Source organism: Physella acuta, unplaced genomic scaffold (assembly GCF_028476545.2).
Source record: "Physella acuta isolate Inbredline_101_S28 unplaced genomic scaffold, ASM2847654v3 ptg000862l, whole genome shotgun sequence".
Lineage (NCBI taxonomy): Eukaryota > Metazoa > Mollusca > Gastropoda > Physidae > Physella > Physella acuta.
The window spans coordinates 158623-177840 of NW_026732379.1; the positions used below are offsets into that span (position 1 = coordinate 158623).

Consider the following 19218-nt stretch of genomic DNA (forward strand, 5'->3'; position numbering starts at 1 on the left):
AAAGACTTAATTTCATGATCCTTACGGCATAAAAAAAACACCAAAATCTGCTCTTGATCTTCTAATTCGAACTTTGGTCGGTCGTCCCTAGCCAGATGATCTTCTAATTCAGACTTTGGCCGGTCCACCATGGCCAGTCCGCGGACTGGCCGGCCAAAGGCCGAAATCAAGAGCTATTTCAGACTTTGGCCGGTCCACCATGGCCAGTCTGCGGATTGGCCGGCCAAAGGCCGAAATCGAGCAAAGTTTCGGACTTTGACCGACCTAAGGGAGGCGATATTGGCCGATGCGCGGATTGGCCGGCCAATCCTAGCATTGGCCGACTTCGGGCTTTGACCGTAACATATATATATATATTTTTTTTTTTTTTTTATTAAAACACATTGGAGTCAGGATATAAATCAAAGATGCAACTGCCAGATTTGTACAAGGTGTGAGGTAGATATTCATAACTTGGTGGGTATATGACAGAAGAGCATAGCACTGTTACTGTGGATAGGTTAAGATATGCTCCTGTTATATGCTGTACTCATTTATTTGTTGCACTCAGAAATACTGTAAAGAATTGATATCAAGACATGCTCAGTAAGCAATCTAAACACCACTTGATTTTCCTGTGTGGTGGGGGAAAAAAAGCTAGTAACAGAAGAAACAAGGGTACAATAATATCACTGTTTCTCAAATTTATATTTCAGAGGTGCATCTACAAATTAATTGAAATTTTTCTATTAAAGCAACCAACTAAAATACTTTTTAAATTTAATAAGTGATAGTGTAGTATTATGTAAAGTAATAAAAAGTAACACTTTGAGAAACAATGGAAGTGTTTAAGTGCTCTTTCTTAGAACTCTTCAGTTCTTGAAGTAGTAATGTTAATGTACTGTGTAATCTTCACAACAAACTGTGACAATGTAACTCAAAAAAAAAAGATGGATCTAGTTCAATAGCACTCTCATACCCTCAATGTTTTACTAGATCTAAAAAATAAATGTGTTAGGTGTGATATATTGCCAAAAATTAAAAAAGAAAATCTTTTTAGAAAACAAAATCTTTAAGCAAAATCACCAAATTCTTCATCCAGAAATATTTCAATAAAAAAAAATCTTAAGAAAAACAGTAGCTAAAGATTCACACAAAACATACTTTTGTATATCATTAGATAAAACCAAATATGTAATACGTTGTTTTATTTCTTTTAGATATTTAGGTTTTATCTCATTTCAAATATTAATTGCACGCTTTGAAAATATTTAGTATCAGCCTTTACCTTAAGAATGTTAAGATAATTTATAAATATCTAATATTAGTACTAATTTGCATATTTGATAAATTAAAACCTTGAATACATTTTTAAACACGCTAATCAAATAAAAGACAAGTTAATAGCAGAACTATTAAGAAGTTATTGTTTATAAATTACTATAAAATTCATCCTAAAAATTAATTTATGCCCTTGTAGATAAGATTAGAGTGCACTCAATATGCTATGATATTAGCATGTTACTTCATGATACCAAGTCCAAATACTCTCACCATGGCTAGGTCTAGTTTAAGGTATAATTTTCAAATTATTTAAGCAGCTGGTATTTCAATAAACCTAAGACATTAATTACTTTACATACTACATTAAGTTGTTTAGCCCTGCAGCTCAGTTTGAGTTTTTCAGTTAAGAGAATTTTTAAAGTTGATTTCCACAAGGATCAGACTAATAGTATATAGCTAATATGGGTATTTTAGAATTTTTAAAGTTGATTTCCACAAGGATCAGACAAATAGTATATAGCTAATATGGGTATTTTACTGATGAGCACCTAAAACAAGATTCATAGTTAAAATTTTAATTTATTCTTTGGCGTCCATAGACCAGACATTAAAATAAATTTGCACTAACTGGTACATAATTGAGAATAACTTAACATCATACATCATACAGACCCAAAATGGTTCGAAGTGCAAAAGGATTATATAATTTGGTATTATTTTATTTTTTTTTAGTTTTATCAATATAAAGATGTCGAAAATGCTCTATACCCTAGGACTTATTTTATTTATACTTCAATTTGTTGAACTGACGGAAATAAGTTTAGCATCATCATAGTAAAGCTCAACAGTTTGCTCTCTACCCTAGTGCTAGACAGAAGAAAAGAGCTCATCCTTCTATACTACACAAACTGATCCTGCAACAAAATACCAATCAAAAGTGAACTAAATAGAAAAATTGTTAAAAAAAAAGCAAGCCAAAATGCTCATTGATTAACGAAAAATGAACTGTTAATGTTGCGCAGCTAAATAGCAGATTTGCAGATTTTATATTGAGTATAGGAAATATTTTCTACATTACCAAAAAGGCATGCTTTATTTTAAGACAAACAGTTGCATTTTTTATTTTCTACATTTTTTAAAATAAAAGGATTGAAAATTTTTTTTCTACTTTACACAATAATTTAGAATTAAAGTCAAAACTAAATTTGAAATACAATATAATTTTATATTAAAACTACATTTATTAAATTTAATTTCACTTAATTGTATGTTGAATTCCACTTTTAAGTTAACATAAGTTGTGCTTGTAAAATAAAGATTCCCCTCTGAGAGTAAATGAGAGATGAACAATAAATGTTTACAACAAAGTTCCATAACTCTGGTGAGCCATACAAACCTGTTGTGAGGTCACTCGCCGCTCTATAATCTGAGGGGAAGCAGCAATGTTAAAAATTCAACAAACGTAGAAGAGATTAAAGGAGAGATAGAAGGCGTGAGGGGAAGGGTGGAGGTGAGTAATGTACTGAAATAGCACCGAGACTTAAGAACAAGTATGCCGAAAAAAAGATAAACGACAATGCAAAAATTAGTTTGGCTAATTATTTAACACTAAGGCAAATTAGGATTCATGTTTTTAACAAGCACATGAAATAACTGTTTACCTGCAATTATTGTCAACTAATACAGCTTTTTTAGGGTTCTTTTCTTAGTTTTAATAAATAAACATAATAAAACCTAATTTTTCTTAAAAAGCTGACTTAATGTCTATCGAAAAAAAAAAAATTAAACTTCACAAATTTAAGATAAAATGTTGATGTGATAATGTTTAAATTAGTATTTTACATTAAAAGTAAGCTTCGATGCAGAGTTGTAAGCAAAATAAAGATGTCAGTATAGTTGACATTCAAATAAGTAAATAAAACATTATGTTAACATTTTTTTTCTTTTTCATACAAATATTTGAATTAATGATTATTTGATACTACTAATTTAATCACAGGACCAACAAGGTACACCTAGCCCTCCAAATATCATTATGCAATATATTAGTTTGAAAAAAAAAAGACGTACAGTACTGCTTAGCTGAGAGAATAGAAGTAGAAACTGCCATAGGTAACAATAATGATTGAAAGATGGCACCAATCACCTTTAGTTGAAAATATCACAAGCACTAGATAATATAAACACTGGATTAAACAAAAACATGCTGCAGAAAAACCTGAGGAATAAAATATGAATATAATTTTTTGATTTAAAAAAAAATGAACGGTAAAAACTTACTGGCTCCATCTGACACAGTAGGTCACAGAGGCACCACCACTTCAAGTGACCCGTGGGGTAGAAGGCATGAAAGCAGGCCCTGAAGGTGGCGTGGCACTCGTTCAGCACATCCTCCCTCATCTGCCTGTACTGCTTCATGCCCTGGTGCTCGGTCAGGGTGGCACGGAACTTGGCCACGTGGAGATCCTCCGCCAGGATCCGCCGCAGGAGGTCGCGGGCATCTCCTACCCTCTCGGCCAGCTGGGTGGACTCTGGTGGTGTCTTCTTTTTCATCACTGCTTTGGTGAAACACAATCTTTTTAAATGCTTTGATAAAACATTTTATTGAACAATGAAGAAGTTATGTCAATCTAAAAAAAAGACTACTTTATATACTCTGCTGGTCTCAGTAAAGTTAGGTGCTTGTGATCAGCAGTGGTGCTTTAGACAATTAATTAACAAAGAAGAAGTTAAACTAAATTTTTTTTGTGGTACATTATAATGTACCCATATAATTTTATTAATCCAGGGTATTTGTTTTTTACCTATCTCATTCAGTTTTAACCCTATTAATTCAGCTACCAATGACATAATTATTAAATCACCCTACTTTTAATTTGGCCTTCTACACAAAATTTTATCCCATATGCCTTCTGTAAAATTAAACTCAGCATCATTGACTTTACCCTAATTTGACTTATTAAACTTGCGACCAGTATATTTCCATATAGGAACACATGGTCAGGAGCAGAGGGTTTGAGTGACCCAAAGTCTTTGATGTAGCGGTTAGGTGGTAGAGCTCAGGCCTCTAACCCGAAAGTCTCGAGTTCATATCCAGGGTTCGAGTCTGTAGGACGTCCCTGAGTCAACCCAGCTGTGATGGGTACCTGATTCATATTAGGGAAACAAAGGCGGCTGGGCATAGTGTTGACCACACTAGCCCATGAGGTAATTTATACAGATGAACTCTACTTCATCTGCTCCATATGTCTTCTGCACTTATGCGATAAGATTATGAACCCAAAGACTTGATTTAATTCTTAGATTTAATTATGCAGGACATCCAAATCAGGTTAGGGAAAGTAAGTATAGGAAGCTGGGCATGGTGCTGATGACACAATCCCATAATTCAAAGTCACAGCAACCAGTAAACACTGGTTTATTGACTCAATGCTCATGTTTTAAAAGAACACTATTTCATATCTTCTGCTGGTCTCAGTAGAAAGCCGCTTGCTGACACCAATACTACAGAAGACAAAGAAAGCAGGTACCTCCATCTGGGTACACATCAGCCACATAAGTCCTAAGAAGCCTCAGACAAGCTCTGGAGATGAAGACAATCCTCTGTAGGTCAGACAGGACCTCGTCCTGCTCTCCCTTGAAGCCCGATGAGGTGGGGACTGTGGCATGAAGGGCAGACCAGCTGTACTCCAGCAGCTTGAGTAGGGCATCCAAACTATGCTATAAAAAAAACATGGATAGGATTAAATATGCCCAAACTATGCTGTAAAAAAACATGGATAGGATTAAATATGCCCAAACTATGCTGTAAAAAAACATGGATAGGATTGAATATGTCACATTTTTAAATAGTTTGTTTTATGTTAAAAAATTGTCAATAAAAAAGCTTTTTACAGGGCAAAAAGAACAGCTAAACAACTTATGGTGAAGGGTGGCATTTGATAACCCTGGCACTGACTGACCTGTGTTACTGTGTGTGAGAACTCTGTACTGAGGATGTGGGCAGTGTCCACTAGGTCGGACTTTCTTGTCACTGTTGGGCTATCTCTGGGCGGGAGTCTGTCAGATTGTTTGATTTTATGAGAAAAACAATGTTACAGATGAACAACTATATTGCTATTAAGAGTATTTAGTATACCTAGTTATTTAATAAATATGAAAATAAAGTTAAAGTATCACTAATACAAAATTTCATGCTTCATTAATAAAAATTTTCCAAAAGAAACTGAATATAAGTAAATTAATGTCTAGTATCCTCTTCTTCTTTGTTCTTAATTTTAGTGTTGGAAGGGATCCCACTCCAACACAATTAAGGATACGTGTCAACTGGTTATGCGCCACTGAGGCCAGTGACTCCGATTTCAGCCTGCTTTTCTTTTTGGATTTGCTTCCATAGCTTTTGTCCATCGTAGAACAAACTACAAGGGGGCAGTTGTTTGATTTTGGAGTTGTCTCCCCTAGAGTAGTGGCTGTCCCCAGCTAACGAGTCTCATCTGCCCAAGGGTTCGAACTGACTTTTTGGTTTAGCAACCATGAGCTTTTACCAACTCGACCATGCCGACCCCTATGTCTAGTATGATTTTGACCAAAATAAAAAAGTGTACAAAAAAGAACTAACTTGTACAAGAGTTGTGGTATCTGCCCAGCATTGACATCTGTTCCATTGTTTGACTTTCTTGAGCTTTTAAACTTAAACATCACCCTGGCAATAGAAAAAGTTACATAGGTAAATCTATTTTAATTTAGTTTAATTTACCAATAAATTTTTTAGTTTTTTTAAAAACTATCATTAAATTAATTTTTTTAAATTATTTCAAACTTATTTGTTTTTTGTAAAATATTTACACTTAACTAACTTCTATATTCTCTAATCTATATATATAATTCTCTCCTGGGAGACGCCAGAAAACAAGCTGTAAATGCGCTCCTTACCACCCCCACCCCTACATGGTCTGGTGAGCTGTGGTTCACTCTAAATGTTTACAAACAGATCCGGGTTTAGTGACGACTATTAGGGGCAGATAATTTAGTTTGAAACGATTTTAAACGTGGGGGGGGGGGGGGTAACTAAGTGGAGTTTACTTTAACGGAGGGGGGGGGGTGTTATCGTCCTTAACGAGCTACTTATAGTGTTTTAAAGAAATATTTTCAGTGGCAGCGTTGGTAGTGTCGAATTCACAAATTATGAATAACTGAGAAGTAGAAAAAACAACAACTAAATAGCGGCGTATGATATGCCGCGGGTCGGCTCGTACTATATATTCTAATATTCTCCGTCTTTGGTATACATGACTCAAATACGTCCCTTAAATACTTACGAGTCATCTGTGTGTACTGTGGACAAGCCGTTGGCCCCACAATCAGAACTTGGCCCTGATATCCTGGCCCAGGCCACATACCAAAAGTTAGCCTGGATTGGAACTGGCTCATCAAACAGCATGGCATATTTTTCCCTGAACAAACACATGATGATGCCAAGTAGGAGAGAGGGAACAGTCAATAAAACAAATACTGGAAGTATATATCTATGGTGACATTCACATGTTTTCAACTGACATTTATAAATTACTTAATTTAGATTAACAGGCTGAATGAAAGCAAACATAAAACAAATTAAAGAAAATTACTGTTTAAGGTCTGCAAAGACACATTAGGAATATTTATCAACTAAATATTGATTGATTTTATACTTATCATTTAGTTAGAAATACAATATAATTATTTGTGTGGTAAACAAGAGAATTTAATATATTAACCATAATAGTTTCAAGATACTTGTACTTTTTAGTTTAAAGACCAAACAAATTTAAAAACAGTCAGACTTTTTGTAAAACCACAAAAGTATAGAACTGAATGAATTTTTCATAAATTGTAGACAAAATAAGCTATTGGCTGGTGTAACATAGAACTTATGGGTTAATCTGTTTCATAAACAACCTTACCTTGCACCACAAACAAACTGTGTTTCCTCTGTTTCAACAATAAGCTCTCCATCCCCTTCATTATCTCCCCCTTCCAGACCAAGCTCATAAAGCTTGATTCTACCTAGGTAGCCTCCCCTTCCCCCAAACAGACCAAATCCTCCCAATAGGACATCTGTGTCACACATGAATCTAATGGCCTCAACTGAGTGGCCAGAATACCCCCAGCCTCCACCATGGCCTGTGGAGAAAAAAAAAGGCCAGAATAAAAATGCTAGCATCTAACCATTGTACTCAAAAATTCAAAACAAAAAAAAACCTGGAAATCTCTCTTGAACATTGGGGAACAATGCAAGACTTCAAATGAGTAAACTTTTTATATTAAAAATTGACGATTAAAAAAGGAATAGGGGAAATTTAGGCCTCGACATACAACTGCTTTTATAGTTGTTTCAACAATTTAGAATGGTATGAATAAATAACCAATCGCTTAATATTGTGCAGCAAAAATGTGTTGAATGACTTTTGAGTACATATGTGTGGTTAAAATTTGTAAAGCTTAAAATTTCTATACTTGGAGTTTGCAAGATAGTTGTGTAAATTAAACACATATTCTCAAATATCTATCAGGCAACTACAAACTGTCAAATCTACATTGAACAACTACATTATTTGTATCAAACAACTACATACTCTCAAATCTACAAACAACTACATACTCTCAAATCTACATTGAACTACATACTCTTAAATCTACATTGAACAACTACATTATTTGTATCAAACATCTACATACTCTCAAATCTACATTAAACAACTACATTATTTGGATCAAACATCTACATACTCTCAAATCTGTTGACTACTGTGTAATCCTCTTTACTGTAAACCTTGTTGATTGTTGTCTTTTCTCTGGACTCCTCAGCCACATGCAGCTTCAAATGATTGGCTACGGTCAAGGTGTCCAGACAACCTGATTGGATAATTAACTTATTATTAAACATGCTATGCTAAAAAAAAAAAAACTATGCTAGTTTAACCTCAATAGGTCTAATTTTTTTTTTAATGTAAAGAAATGTGAACACTTTACTTACTCTCACAACAGAATGTTAACACATGACCTAACCTCAAACAAAATGTTAACAGATGCCCTACCCTCACAAATGTTATCATGACACATACACTCACATCAAAATGTTAACACTGGCCCTACTCTCACAAACAAAATGTTAACGCAGAACCAACCCTCACAACAAAATGTCAACACAGGACCTACCCTCACAACAAAATGTTACCATGGCACCTACCCTCACAACAAAATGTTACCATGGCACCTACCCTCACAACAAAATGTTACCATGGCACCTACCCTCACAAAAAAAGTCAACACAGGACCTACCCTCACAACAAAATGTTACCATGGCACCTACCCTCACAACAAAATGTTACCATGGCACCTACCCTCACAACAAAATGTTACCATGGCACCTACCCTCACAACAAAATGTTACCATGGCACCTACCCTCACAAACAAAATGTTACCATGGCACCTACCCTCACAACAAAATGTTACCATGGCACCTACCCTCACAACAAAATGTCACCATGGCACCTACCCTCACAACAAAATGTCAACACAGGACATACCCTCACAACAAAATGTTACCATGGCACCTACCCTCACAACAAAATGTTACCATGGCACCTACCCTCACAACAAAATGTTAACATGGCACCTACCCTCACAACAAAATGTCACCATGGCACCTACCCTCACAACAAAATGCTAACACTGGACCTACCCTCACAAACAAAATGTTACCATGGCACCTACCCTCACAACAAAATGTTACCATGGCACCTACCCTCACAACAAAATGTCACCATGGCACCTACCCTCACAACAAAATGTCAACACAGGACATACCCTCACAACAAAATGTTACCATGGCAACTACCCTCACAACAAAATGTTACCATGGCACCTACCCTCACAACAAAATGTTACCATGGCACCTACCCTCACAAAAAAATGTCAACACAGGACCTACCCTCACAACAAAATGTTACCATGGCACCTACCCTCACAACAAAATGTTACCATGGCACCTACCCTCACAACAAAATGTCAACACAGGACATACCCTCACAACAAAATGTTACCATGGCACCTACCCTCACAACAAAATGTTACCATGGCACCTACCCTCACAACAAAATGTTACCATGGCACCTACCCTCACAAAAAATGTCAACACAGGACCTACCCTCACAACAAAATGTTACCATGGCACCTACCCTCACAACAAAATGTTACCATGGCACCTACCCTCACAACAAAATGTTACCATGGCACCTACCCTCACAACAAAATGTTACCATGGCACCTACCCTCACAACAAAATGTTACCATGGCACCTACCCTCACAACAAAATGTCACCATGGCACCTACCCTCACAACAAAATGTCAACACAGGACCTACCCTCACAACAAAATGTTACCATGGCACCTACCCTCACAACAAAATGTTACCATGGCACCTACCCTCACAACAAAATGTCACCATGGCACCTACCCTCACAACAAAATGCTAACACTGGACCTACCCTCACAAACAAAATGTTACCATGGCACCTACCCTCACAACAAAATGTTACCATGGCACCTACCCTCACAACAAAATGTCACCATGGCACCTACCCTCACAACAAAATGTCACCATGGCACCTACCCTCACAACAAAATGTCAACACAGGACATACCCTCACAACAAAATGTTACCATGGCAACTACCCTCACAACAAAATGTTACCATGGCACCTACCCTCACAACAAAATGTTACCATGGCACCTACCCTCACAACAAAATGTTACCATGGCACCTACCCTCACAAAAAATGTCAACACAGGACCTACCCTCACAACAAAATGTTACCATGGCACCTACCCTCACAACAAAATGTCACCATGGCACCTACCCTCACAACAAAATGTCAACACAGGACATACCCTCACAACAAAATGTTAACATGGCACCCACCCTCACAACAAAATGTTACCATGGCACCTACCCTCACAACAAAATGTCAACACAGGACCTACCCTCACAACAAAATGTCAACACAGGACCTACCCTCACAACAAAATGTTACCATGGCACCTACCCTCACAACAAAATGTTACCATGGCACCTACCCTCACAACAAAATGTTACCATGGCACCTACCCTCACAACAAAATGTTACCATGGCACCTACCCTCACAACAAAATGTCAACAAAGGACCTACCCTCACAAAAAAAAAATGCCAACACAGGACCTACCCTCACAACAAAATGACACCTACCCAAAATATGCAGTGCACAATGTGAGCGAGTGGCCTGACATCCAATGCGTGTGGGCACAGCCAGCTCTGGACAGAAGATGTCACAGTAGCCAGGGTCCACCTTTCTCAGGTCCTGGGACTCACCAATCATAACATTGTAGCACCTGATCTCTTGAGTACGGGGATTGTACCTGAAATAGGGGGAAAATGGTTACATACTGTGGGATTGGGTTCTCACATGAGAGTATGTAAAAGTAAAGTTTCCTTGATTGTACCTGAAATTGGGGGGAAAATTGTTACATACTGTGGGATTGGGTTCTCACATGAGAGTATGTAGAACAGTGGTTCCCAACCTTTTTCGAGTGGCGACCCCCTTTTATAAAAATTAAGTGACCCGCGACCCCCATAGAATTAAAAAGCCGAAATTAGTATGGAAATTAATAAGCACTAAAATAAGATTTTCTAGTAGACTTTGAATATGAACTACTCTTGATAACTGTTTTAATAGCATGAGTAAAATAGCATACTATTCACTAAACCTTCGTGGTTAAGTTTTTAATTTAAAAAAAAAAAGTTGTTAACGCCAACCTATGTCATTATAATTATCTTAATTTTGTTTTTAATCGAAGAATAGTGTTGAAAATATATTTTCGAAAAGTCAATCAATTTTACGTTTGGGTATGAATGGTGAATACTACACCAAAATTGTGTCTGCAGTTTTTCATCTTACACGGAATCATTCTGCAAATCAAAGAATTCATCTTGTAATTCATCGGGAATGCTGGCAACATCAAGGGGAGAAGAGAATGGGTAATGCGTAAATGCATATTCTTCTTTTTTCAGCTCAGAGAAATAGCGATACAGTTCATTTTCAAGAGATTCAAGATGCCCAGAAATCGCTTCTTTCAAAATTTTAATTATCTCACAATCAGATTCATCTACCACACCGCAGAGTTTCTCAAATTTACAATATTTCCAAGATTAGTTTTCTTTACCGATTTTGCAGCTTTGATAAAAATGCCCCGAGATTATCATGGAAAGTTATAATATTCGTTCATTTTCCCTGAAGCTTCAGGTTAAACTTATGTTCGAACATATCTGCTAGGTTTGATACTCTCTCCAACCACTCTATGTCGTTTTAAGTATACCAAAAAGTCTTGTTTCCTTTGCACTCCCAAGAACAATTTGATTTCAGATTTCAATTCAAAAACACAATTTACAACATTTCGTTTGACAGCCAGCGTACTGTAGTGTAGAAGAGCAGAACCTCGTGATCTATATTAATGTTTTTGCTCAGTTCTTTGATGCTCCAGATTTTATATAATTTACGACTTATACTAGCAATGGACTCTTGATGTTGATTGGTTAGGGCAGTGGTTAGGGAGCTAAATCTTTTCTGTTTTCTGAAAGCCCGATTTTGAGCTAAACATAGATGGAGCACCATCCTTACAAACCCCACAGCCATTCTAACCCATTTTAATCATCCAGTTTCAAAAAATGTATTTATTTTCTCCATGCTATCTTCACAAAAGAGCAACTCTTTTATCTTTGCTATCATCCGCATGAATATAGACACAGACCAGCAACTGCGAACACGAACTCACGTCTGTTGATTTATCATCTTGAAAAGCAAACAATGGTGAAAGCTTAATTTCAATAAAAATGTGTTATTTAACATTTACGTACATGCAGCGTTTGATGAGATTTTCTCCTATTGTTTTTTTTTTTGCTTGGCATTTTCTATCGCGGCTTTATTTGATGCACTAATGCTGGTGAAAACTTCCTGTTCGATCAAGTCTCTGGCGTTTGCAACTAGCTCCTTATCGACGAAAGAACTCCATATATTTTTTGGTGTGTTCCGAATGACTCGTCTCAAATGACGTTTTAGTTTTGAAAATTTCATAGATTCATGACTGAGAACAACTTTGTACAGTGCGCTTTGTTTCTTCTCTTTTACATTTCCAGTGATGTTAATGAAGCCGAATTTAAAAAATTCTTCTAAATATTTATGTTTTGTTTCAAATTACTAAGGTTTAGTATATCAGTTGGCGACCCCCGAGAAAGACCTTCGCGACCCCCAGGGGGGTCGCGACCCCCAGGTTGGGAACCCGTGATGTAGAAGTAAAGTTTCCTTTCAAACCTGACTGTCTATAGGGCAAGTGAAGTAGAGTTCACTTGTTTCTATGTGGTCAGCACTATGCCCAGATGCCTTTACTTTTCCCTAATGAGTTGGGTGGACTCAAGGGTCTACTGACTTGAACCAGGATTCGAACTCGAGACTTACGGGTTAGGAGTCCAGTTCTCTACCGCTAAACCATTCCGTATGAGTAGGTTTTTTTATGAGATATTTTCATGAAGAAAATTTTGTTAGTAGTATGTTAGTATTTGGTGTATTTTTCTGACGGGAACAAAAATAAAGAAAAAGAAGTTTCATGATAGTCAATTGTTCAATAGTGAGATACAAGTCACATGTGAGAGTATGAACAATAAAAGCTGATAAAATAAAAACCACGACTCACCCCCATAGGACATCGTAGACGGGGTCCAGACAAACAGCCTGGTTGCTAAGGTTCTCCTGCTCCTCCCCTGTAAAGCTGCGATAACGGAAAAAATAAAACCTTCTTAAAACACAGAAACAGTTTATCCTGAGGTTAAGTTAGTTAGCTTACATTTGAGACTTCCTACAACCTGATGCAAATAATTTTTATGTTGAAACTGAACTCTTGCTAAAAAGAATTTTAAATTGGAAATAAAAATAAAATATTGGAAATAAAAAAAATCTATGTAATATTAATATTACAAGTCTTTTTCTTTTTTTTCATGAAAATTCATTTAAATAAGTCTTAAATTTTAGTGGGTTTTTTTTTCATTTTGTTTCATAAAAAAATGTATTTTAAAAGTAAAAAATATGTATGCCATTTTATAGAAAATCTCAAAACTGAGCAGTAACACATTGAGAAAAATGCTATTTTTAAAACATAGCACAATCAAATATATTAATACAGATGTAATGTGTAAGACTCTAAGAGTGAACATTTGAGATAAAATATCGTAACTTAAACAGTACAGTGTAAGAATGAAGCAGGCACCATTACCTCTTACAGTTGCCATCTGTTTTGCTGATCATCAGACATTTGATCAGCCCCACATTGTCTTCTCCCCTGGGGATAAGTCCTGAAACAAAGATGTTTTGAGGTTTGAATTAACTGTAAAAGAAATAGTGATGTGGAAAAAATGCTGAGAGGAAAAATATTCTTAGTGTATAGATAGACATGTCAAAATTTGGTTACTTCACATAAGTTTGAAATAATGCAGTGACACTTTTAAACTGCAATCAGGTTTGAATATTTTGTAGTATTTTACTAGTCTCCCCTAAACAATGGCAAAATAGTATTTTTAAAATTCTCTTTCACAAACAATACCAAGAAACTTTTTAATATATTGCATAGTATTTTGAAATTACCCCTTTCTAAGGCAAATTTTAAAAAAACTTGTTTTTAACACCACTCTAAATAAAGCAATAATATCACAATTTTCTAATTGCCTCATTCAAAGTATACCTGTGTATAATAAAAACCCACCTATACAAGTCTTGCTGGCAAAGATATTTGATCTACTGAGGGTGTGAGCATTGATAAGAGACTCGTCTATCCTCATCATAGTCTGGTCTCCACTGGCACCTATCCAGGTAGCCCTGCGGCCATACTTGGCACCTGAAGTAAAACAAGGTTACACACCAGTTATTAAAATATATCCACTGTGTTGTGTATGTTTCTAAGTAATTTATTAAAAACATTTTTATACACTAATCATTTGTGATAAATTACTACAGTAAGCCTTTTTATTAAAAATAAATTCATGTGACAGGAATTTCTGTTAAGTTGAATATATAAAAACAGATATTTTGAGTACTAAATTTATAAATTCATAGAGCTCACAGTAAAAGCAGTAACTTGAGTACATGTTAGATAGCCAATTAATGTATTCCACACTAAATCTATTTAGTTATTCCATACTAATAAGTTAGGTAGAGTCAAATTATGACAACAAATACATACCAACACCTGGGACGGGACCTGGAATGCTGAACCACGGCCCATTCTTGCTTTTCACAGGTGACTCATCCAGACCATTTCTACCTAAAGCACCTTTCTGGAAGTGTTTAATATGAAACATCTATATAAACACCTTAGCATTATGTGTCAGCTTAGCCTATTGAAATACAAGTAAAATTACTATTTTCTATTTATAAAAGTCTTTTATTAAAAGTTCAGTTTTTTTAAATTAGTTTTTTTTTTTAAATTATTTTTTTTTTAATTTAATTAAATCCTCAATTAATTTATGTTAATTAATCCTCAATTAAAATTTTAATCTGGAACTATCTACAACAGCCAATATTATTAGGTTAAAAAAACATGAACAAATGCTTGTTTAAATATTAACCTGATGGTCTCCACAGGTGAGGATCTGGCCATTGGACAAAAGGAAAACAGAGTGGTGACTTCCTGCTGCTACCATAGTTACGGGTGAAGGAAGGGGAACTTTGGTTGGACGACCTCTGGGATAGTTAAAAAAAAACATAAGAGTGAGTACAATCAGCTATCAAAACTATCATAAAGCTATACACATGCTTCAAGTAAATTTTAAATTTAAATCATGAAAATAAGTATGTGAGGAATAAGATAAATGTACCTAATTTTGGTGTCACCCAGGCCTAGTTGACCATTGTTGTTGCTGCCAAAGGCATAAACATCTCCATTTTGTAGTAGAACAACTGTATAAGAGAGAAAAAAATGGAGTGCAAAAATTGACAAAATTTTTGGTTTGTTATCAAAATAATGTATGTTAAATTTTGTGCTATGGACTGGTTGCTGAACCTCAACACAAAACCTAATTTAAATATCAGAAAGCACTTTGAGATCAGCCATTTTTGTAGTAAGTTAAAAAGACTAAAACACAACATAAAATTTCTGATACAGAAGATTAAGCCGGAGAAATATTTAAAACTCATGACTTGAATTACTGGTTAGAATTTGTTAAGTTATGAGGTAAAACCCAGGCTAGAGAGACTAATTGCAGAGATCAAGTCCTAGCAGTAAATAAACCATAATCTAGTCAACTTATTGCAGTGTGTGATCTAGTCCTAGCAGTAAATAAACCATAATCTAGTCAACTTATTGCAGTGTGTGATCTAGTCCTAGCAGTAAATAAACCATAATCTAGTCAACTTATTGCAGTGTGTGATCTAGTCCTAGCAGTAAATAAACCATAATCTAGTCAACTTATTGCAGTGTGTGATCTAGTCCTAGCAGTAAATAAACCATAATCTAGTCAACTTATTGCAGTGTGTGATCTAGTCCTAGCAGTAAATAAACCATAATCTAGTCAACTTATTGCAGTGTGTGATCTAGTCCTAGTAGTAAATTAACCATAATCTAGTCAACTTATTGCAGTGTGTGATCTAGTCCTAGCAGTAAATAAACCATAATCTAGTCAACTTATTGCAGTGTGTGATCTAGTCCTAGTAGTAAATTAACCATAATCTAGTCAACTTATTGCAGTGTGTGATCTAGTCCTAGCAGTAAATAAACCATAATCTAGTCAACTTATTGCAGTGTGTGATCTAGTCCTAGTAGTAAATTAACCATAATCTAGTCAACTTATTGCAGTGTGTGATCTAGTCCTAGCAGTAAATAAACCATAATCTAGTCAACCTATTGCAGTGTGTGATCTAGTCCTAGCAGTAAATAAACCATAATCTAGTCAACCTATTGCAGTGTGTGATCTAGTCCTAGTAGTAAATAAACCATTATCTAGTCAACTTATTGCAGTGTGTGATCTAGTCCTAGCAGTAAATAAACCATAATCTAGTCAACTTATTGCAGTGTGTGATCTAGTCCTAGTAGTAAATTAACCATAATCTAGTCAACTTATTGCAGTGTGTGATCTAGTCCTAGTAGTAAATTAACCATAATCTAGTCAACTTATTGCAGTGTGTGATCTAGTCCTAGCAGTAAATAAACCATAATCTAGTCAACTTATTGCAGTGTGTGATCTAGTCCTAGCAGTAAATAAACCATAATCTAGTCAACTTATTGCAGTGTGTGATCTAGTCCTAGCAGTAAATTAACCATAATCTAGTCAACTTATTGCAGTGTGTGATCTAGTCCTAGCAGTAAATAAACCATAATCTAGTCAACTTATTGCAGTGTGTGATCTAGTCCTAGCAGTAAATTAACCATAATCTAGTAAACTTATTGCAGTGTGTGATCTAGTCCTAGCAGTAAATTAATCATAATCTAGTCAACTTATTGCAGTGTATGATCTAGTCCTTGCAGTAAATAAACCAAAATCTAGTCAACTTATTGCAGTGTGTGATCTAGTCCTAGCAGTAAATAAACCATAATCTAATAAACTTATTGCAGTGTGTGGTCTAGTCCTAGCAGTAAATAACCATAATCTAATAAACTTATTGCAGTGTGTGGTCTAGTCCTAGCAGTAAATAAACCATAATCTAGTCAACCTATTGCAGTGTGTGATCTAGTCCTAGCAGTAAATAAACCATAATCTAGTCAACTTATTGCAGTGTGTGATCTAGTCCTAGCAGTAAATAAACCATAATCTAGTCAACTTATTGCAGTGTGTGATCTAGTCCTAGCAGTAAATAAACCATAATCTAGTCAACTTATTGCAGTGTGTGATCTAGTCCTAGCAGTAAATAAACCATAATCTAGTCAACTTATTGCAGTGTGTGATCTAGTCCTAGCAGTAAATAAACCATAATCTAGTCAACTTATTGCAGTGTGTGATCTAGTCCTAGCAGTAAATAAACCATAATCTAGTCAACTTATTGCAGTGTGTGATCTAGTCCTAGTAGTAAATTAACCATAATCTAGTCAACTTATTGCAGTGTGTGATCTAGTCCTAGCAGTAAATAAACCATAATCTAGTCAACTTATTGCAGTGTGTGATCTAGTCCTAGCAGTAAATAAACCATAATCTAGTCAACTTATTGCAGTGTGTGATCTAGTCCTAGTAGTAAATTAACCATAATCTAGTCAACTTATTGCAGTGTGTGATCTAGTCCTAGCAGTAAATAAACCATAATCTAGTCAACTTATTGCAGTGTGTGATCTAGTCCTAGTAGTAAATTAACCATAATCTAGTCAACTTATTGCAGTGTGTGATCTAGTCCTAGCAGTAAATAAACCATAATCTAGTCAACCTATTGCAGTGTGTGATCTAGTCCTAGCAGTAAATAAACCATAATCTAGTCAACCTATTGCAGTGTGTGATCTAGTCCTAGTAGTAAATAAACCATTATCTAGTCAACTTATTGCAGTGTGTGATCTAGTCCTAGCAGTAAATAAACCATAATCTAGTCAACTTATTGCAGTGTGTGATCTAGTCCTAGTAGTAAATTAACCATAATCTAGTCAACTTATTGCAGTGTGTGATCTAGTCCTAGTAGTTAATTAACCATAATCTAGTCAACTTATTGCAGTGTGTGATCTAGTCCTAGCAGTAAATAAACCATAATCTAGTCAACTTATTGCAGTGTGTGATCTAGTCCTAGCAGTAAATAAACCATAATCTAGTCAACTTATTGCAGTGTGTGATCTAGTCCTAGCAGTAAATTAACCATAATCTAGTCAACTTATTGCAGTGTGTGATCTAGTCCTAGCAGTAAATAAACCATAATCTAGTCAACTTATTGCAGTGTGTGATCTAGTCCTAGCAGTAAATTAACCATAATCTAGTAAACTTATTGCAGTGTGTGATCTAGTCCTAGCAGTAAATTAATCATAATCTAGTCAACTTATTGCAGTGTATGATCTAGTCCTTGCAGTAAATAAACCAAAATCTAGTCAACTTATTGCAGTGTGTGATCTAGTCCTAGCAGTAAATAAACCATAATCTAATAAACTTATTGCAGTGTGTGGTCTAGTCCTAGCAGTAAATAACCATAATCTAATAAACTTATTGCAGTGTGTGGTCTAGTCCTAGCAGTAAATAAACCATAATCCAGTCAACCTATTGCAGTGTGTGATCTAGTCCTAGCAGTAAATAAACCATAATCTAGTCAACTTATTGCAGTGTGTGATCTAGTCCTAGCAGTAAATAAACCATAATCTAGTCAACTTATTGCAGTGTGTGATCTAGTCCTAGCAGTAAATAAACCATAATCTAGTCAACTTATTGCAGTGTGTGATCTAGTCCTAGCAGTAAATAAACCATAATCTAGTCAACTTATTGCAGTGTGTGATCTAGTCCTAGTAGTAAATTAACCATAATCTAGTCAACTTATTGCAGTGTGTGATCTAGTCCTAGCAGTAAATAAACCATAATCTAGTCAACTTATTGCAGTGTGTGATCTAGTCCTAGCAGTAAATAAACCATAATCTAGTCAACTTATTGCAGTGTGTGATCTAGTCCTAGTAGTAAATTAACCATAATCTAGTCAACTTATTGCAGTGTGTGATCTAGTCCTAGCAGTAAATAAACCATAATCTAGTCAACTTATTGCAGTGTGTGATCTAGTCCTAGTAGTAAATTAACCATAATCTAGTCAACTTATTGCAGTGTGTGATCTAGTCCTAGCAGTAAATAAACCATAATCTAGTCAACCTATTGCAGTGTGTGATCTAGTCCTAGCAGTAAATAAACCATAATCTAGTCAACCTATTGCAGTGTGTGATCTAGTCCT

At 35.5% G+C, this 19218-nt stretch overlaps 1 protein-coding gene across 14 annotated transcripts in view; it reads right to left on the reverse strand.

The window, feature by feature from the left end:
• LOC131952259 (E3 ubiquitin-protein ligase MYCBP2) overlaps nucleotides 1-19218 on the reverse strand; it is an 85467-nt gene that overhangs the window by 48985 nt on the left and 17264 nt on the right. For 8 of the 14 annotated variants that reach the window (XM_059314840.1, XM_059314829.1, XM_059314839.1 and 5 more), the window contains 15 exons: nucleotides 15204-15285; nucleotides 14955-15069; nucleotides 14570-14663; nucleotides 14093-14224; nucleotides 13607-13685; nucleotides 13031-13132; nucleotides 10533-10702; nucleotides 8032-8157; nucleotides 7206-7425; nucleotides 6582-6716; nucleotides 5882-5965; nucleotides 5226-5322; nucleotides 4794-4983; nucleotides 3544-3821; nucleotides 2660-2689 (listed from right to left, as the gene is read on the reverse strand). In XM_059314840.1, the coding sequence (XP_059170823.1) occupies nucleotides 2660-2689; nucleotides 3544-3821; nucleotides 4794-4983; nucleotides 5226-5322; nucleotides 5882-5965; nucleotides 6582-6716; nucleotides 7206-7425; nucleotides 8032-8157; nucleotides 10533-10702; nucleotides 13031-13132; nucleotides 13607-13685; nucleotides 14093-14224; nucleotides 14570-14663; nucleotides 14955-15069; nucleotides 15204-15285 (1934 nt within the window). The remainder of the gene's footprint in view (nucleotides 1-2659; nucleotides 2690-3543; nucleotides 3822-4793; nucleotides 4984-5225; nucleotides 5323-5881; nucleotides 5966-6581; nucleotides 6717-7205; nucleotides 7426-8031; nucleotides 8158-10532; nucleotides 10703-13030; nucleotides 13133-13606; nucleotides 13686-14092; nucleotides 14225-14569; nucleotides 14664-14954; nucleotides 15070-15203; nucleotides 15286-19218) is intronic. The other 6 variants (XM_059314841.1, XM_059314838.1, XM_059314836.1 and 3 more) reach the window with 4 other exon arrangements.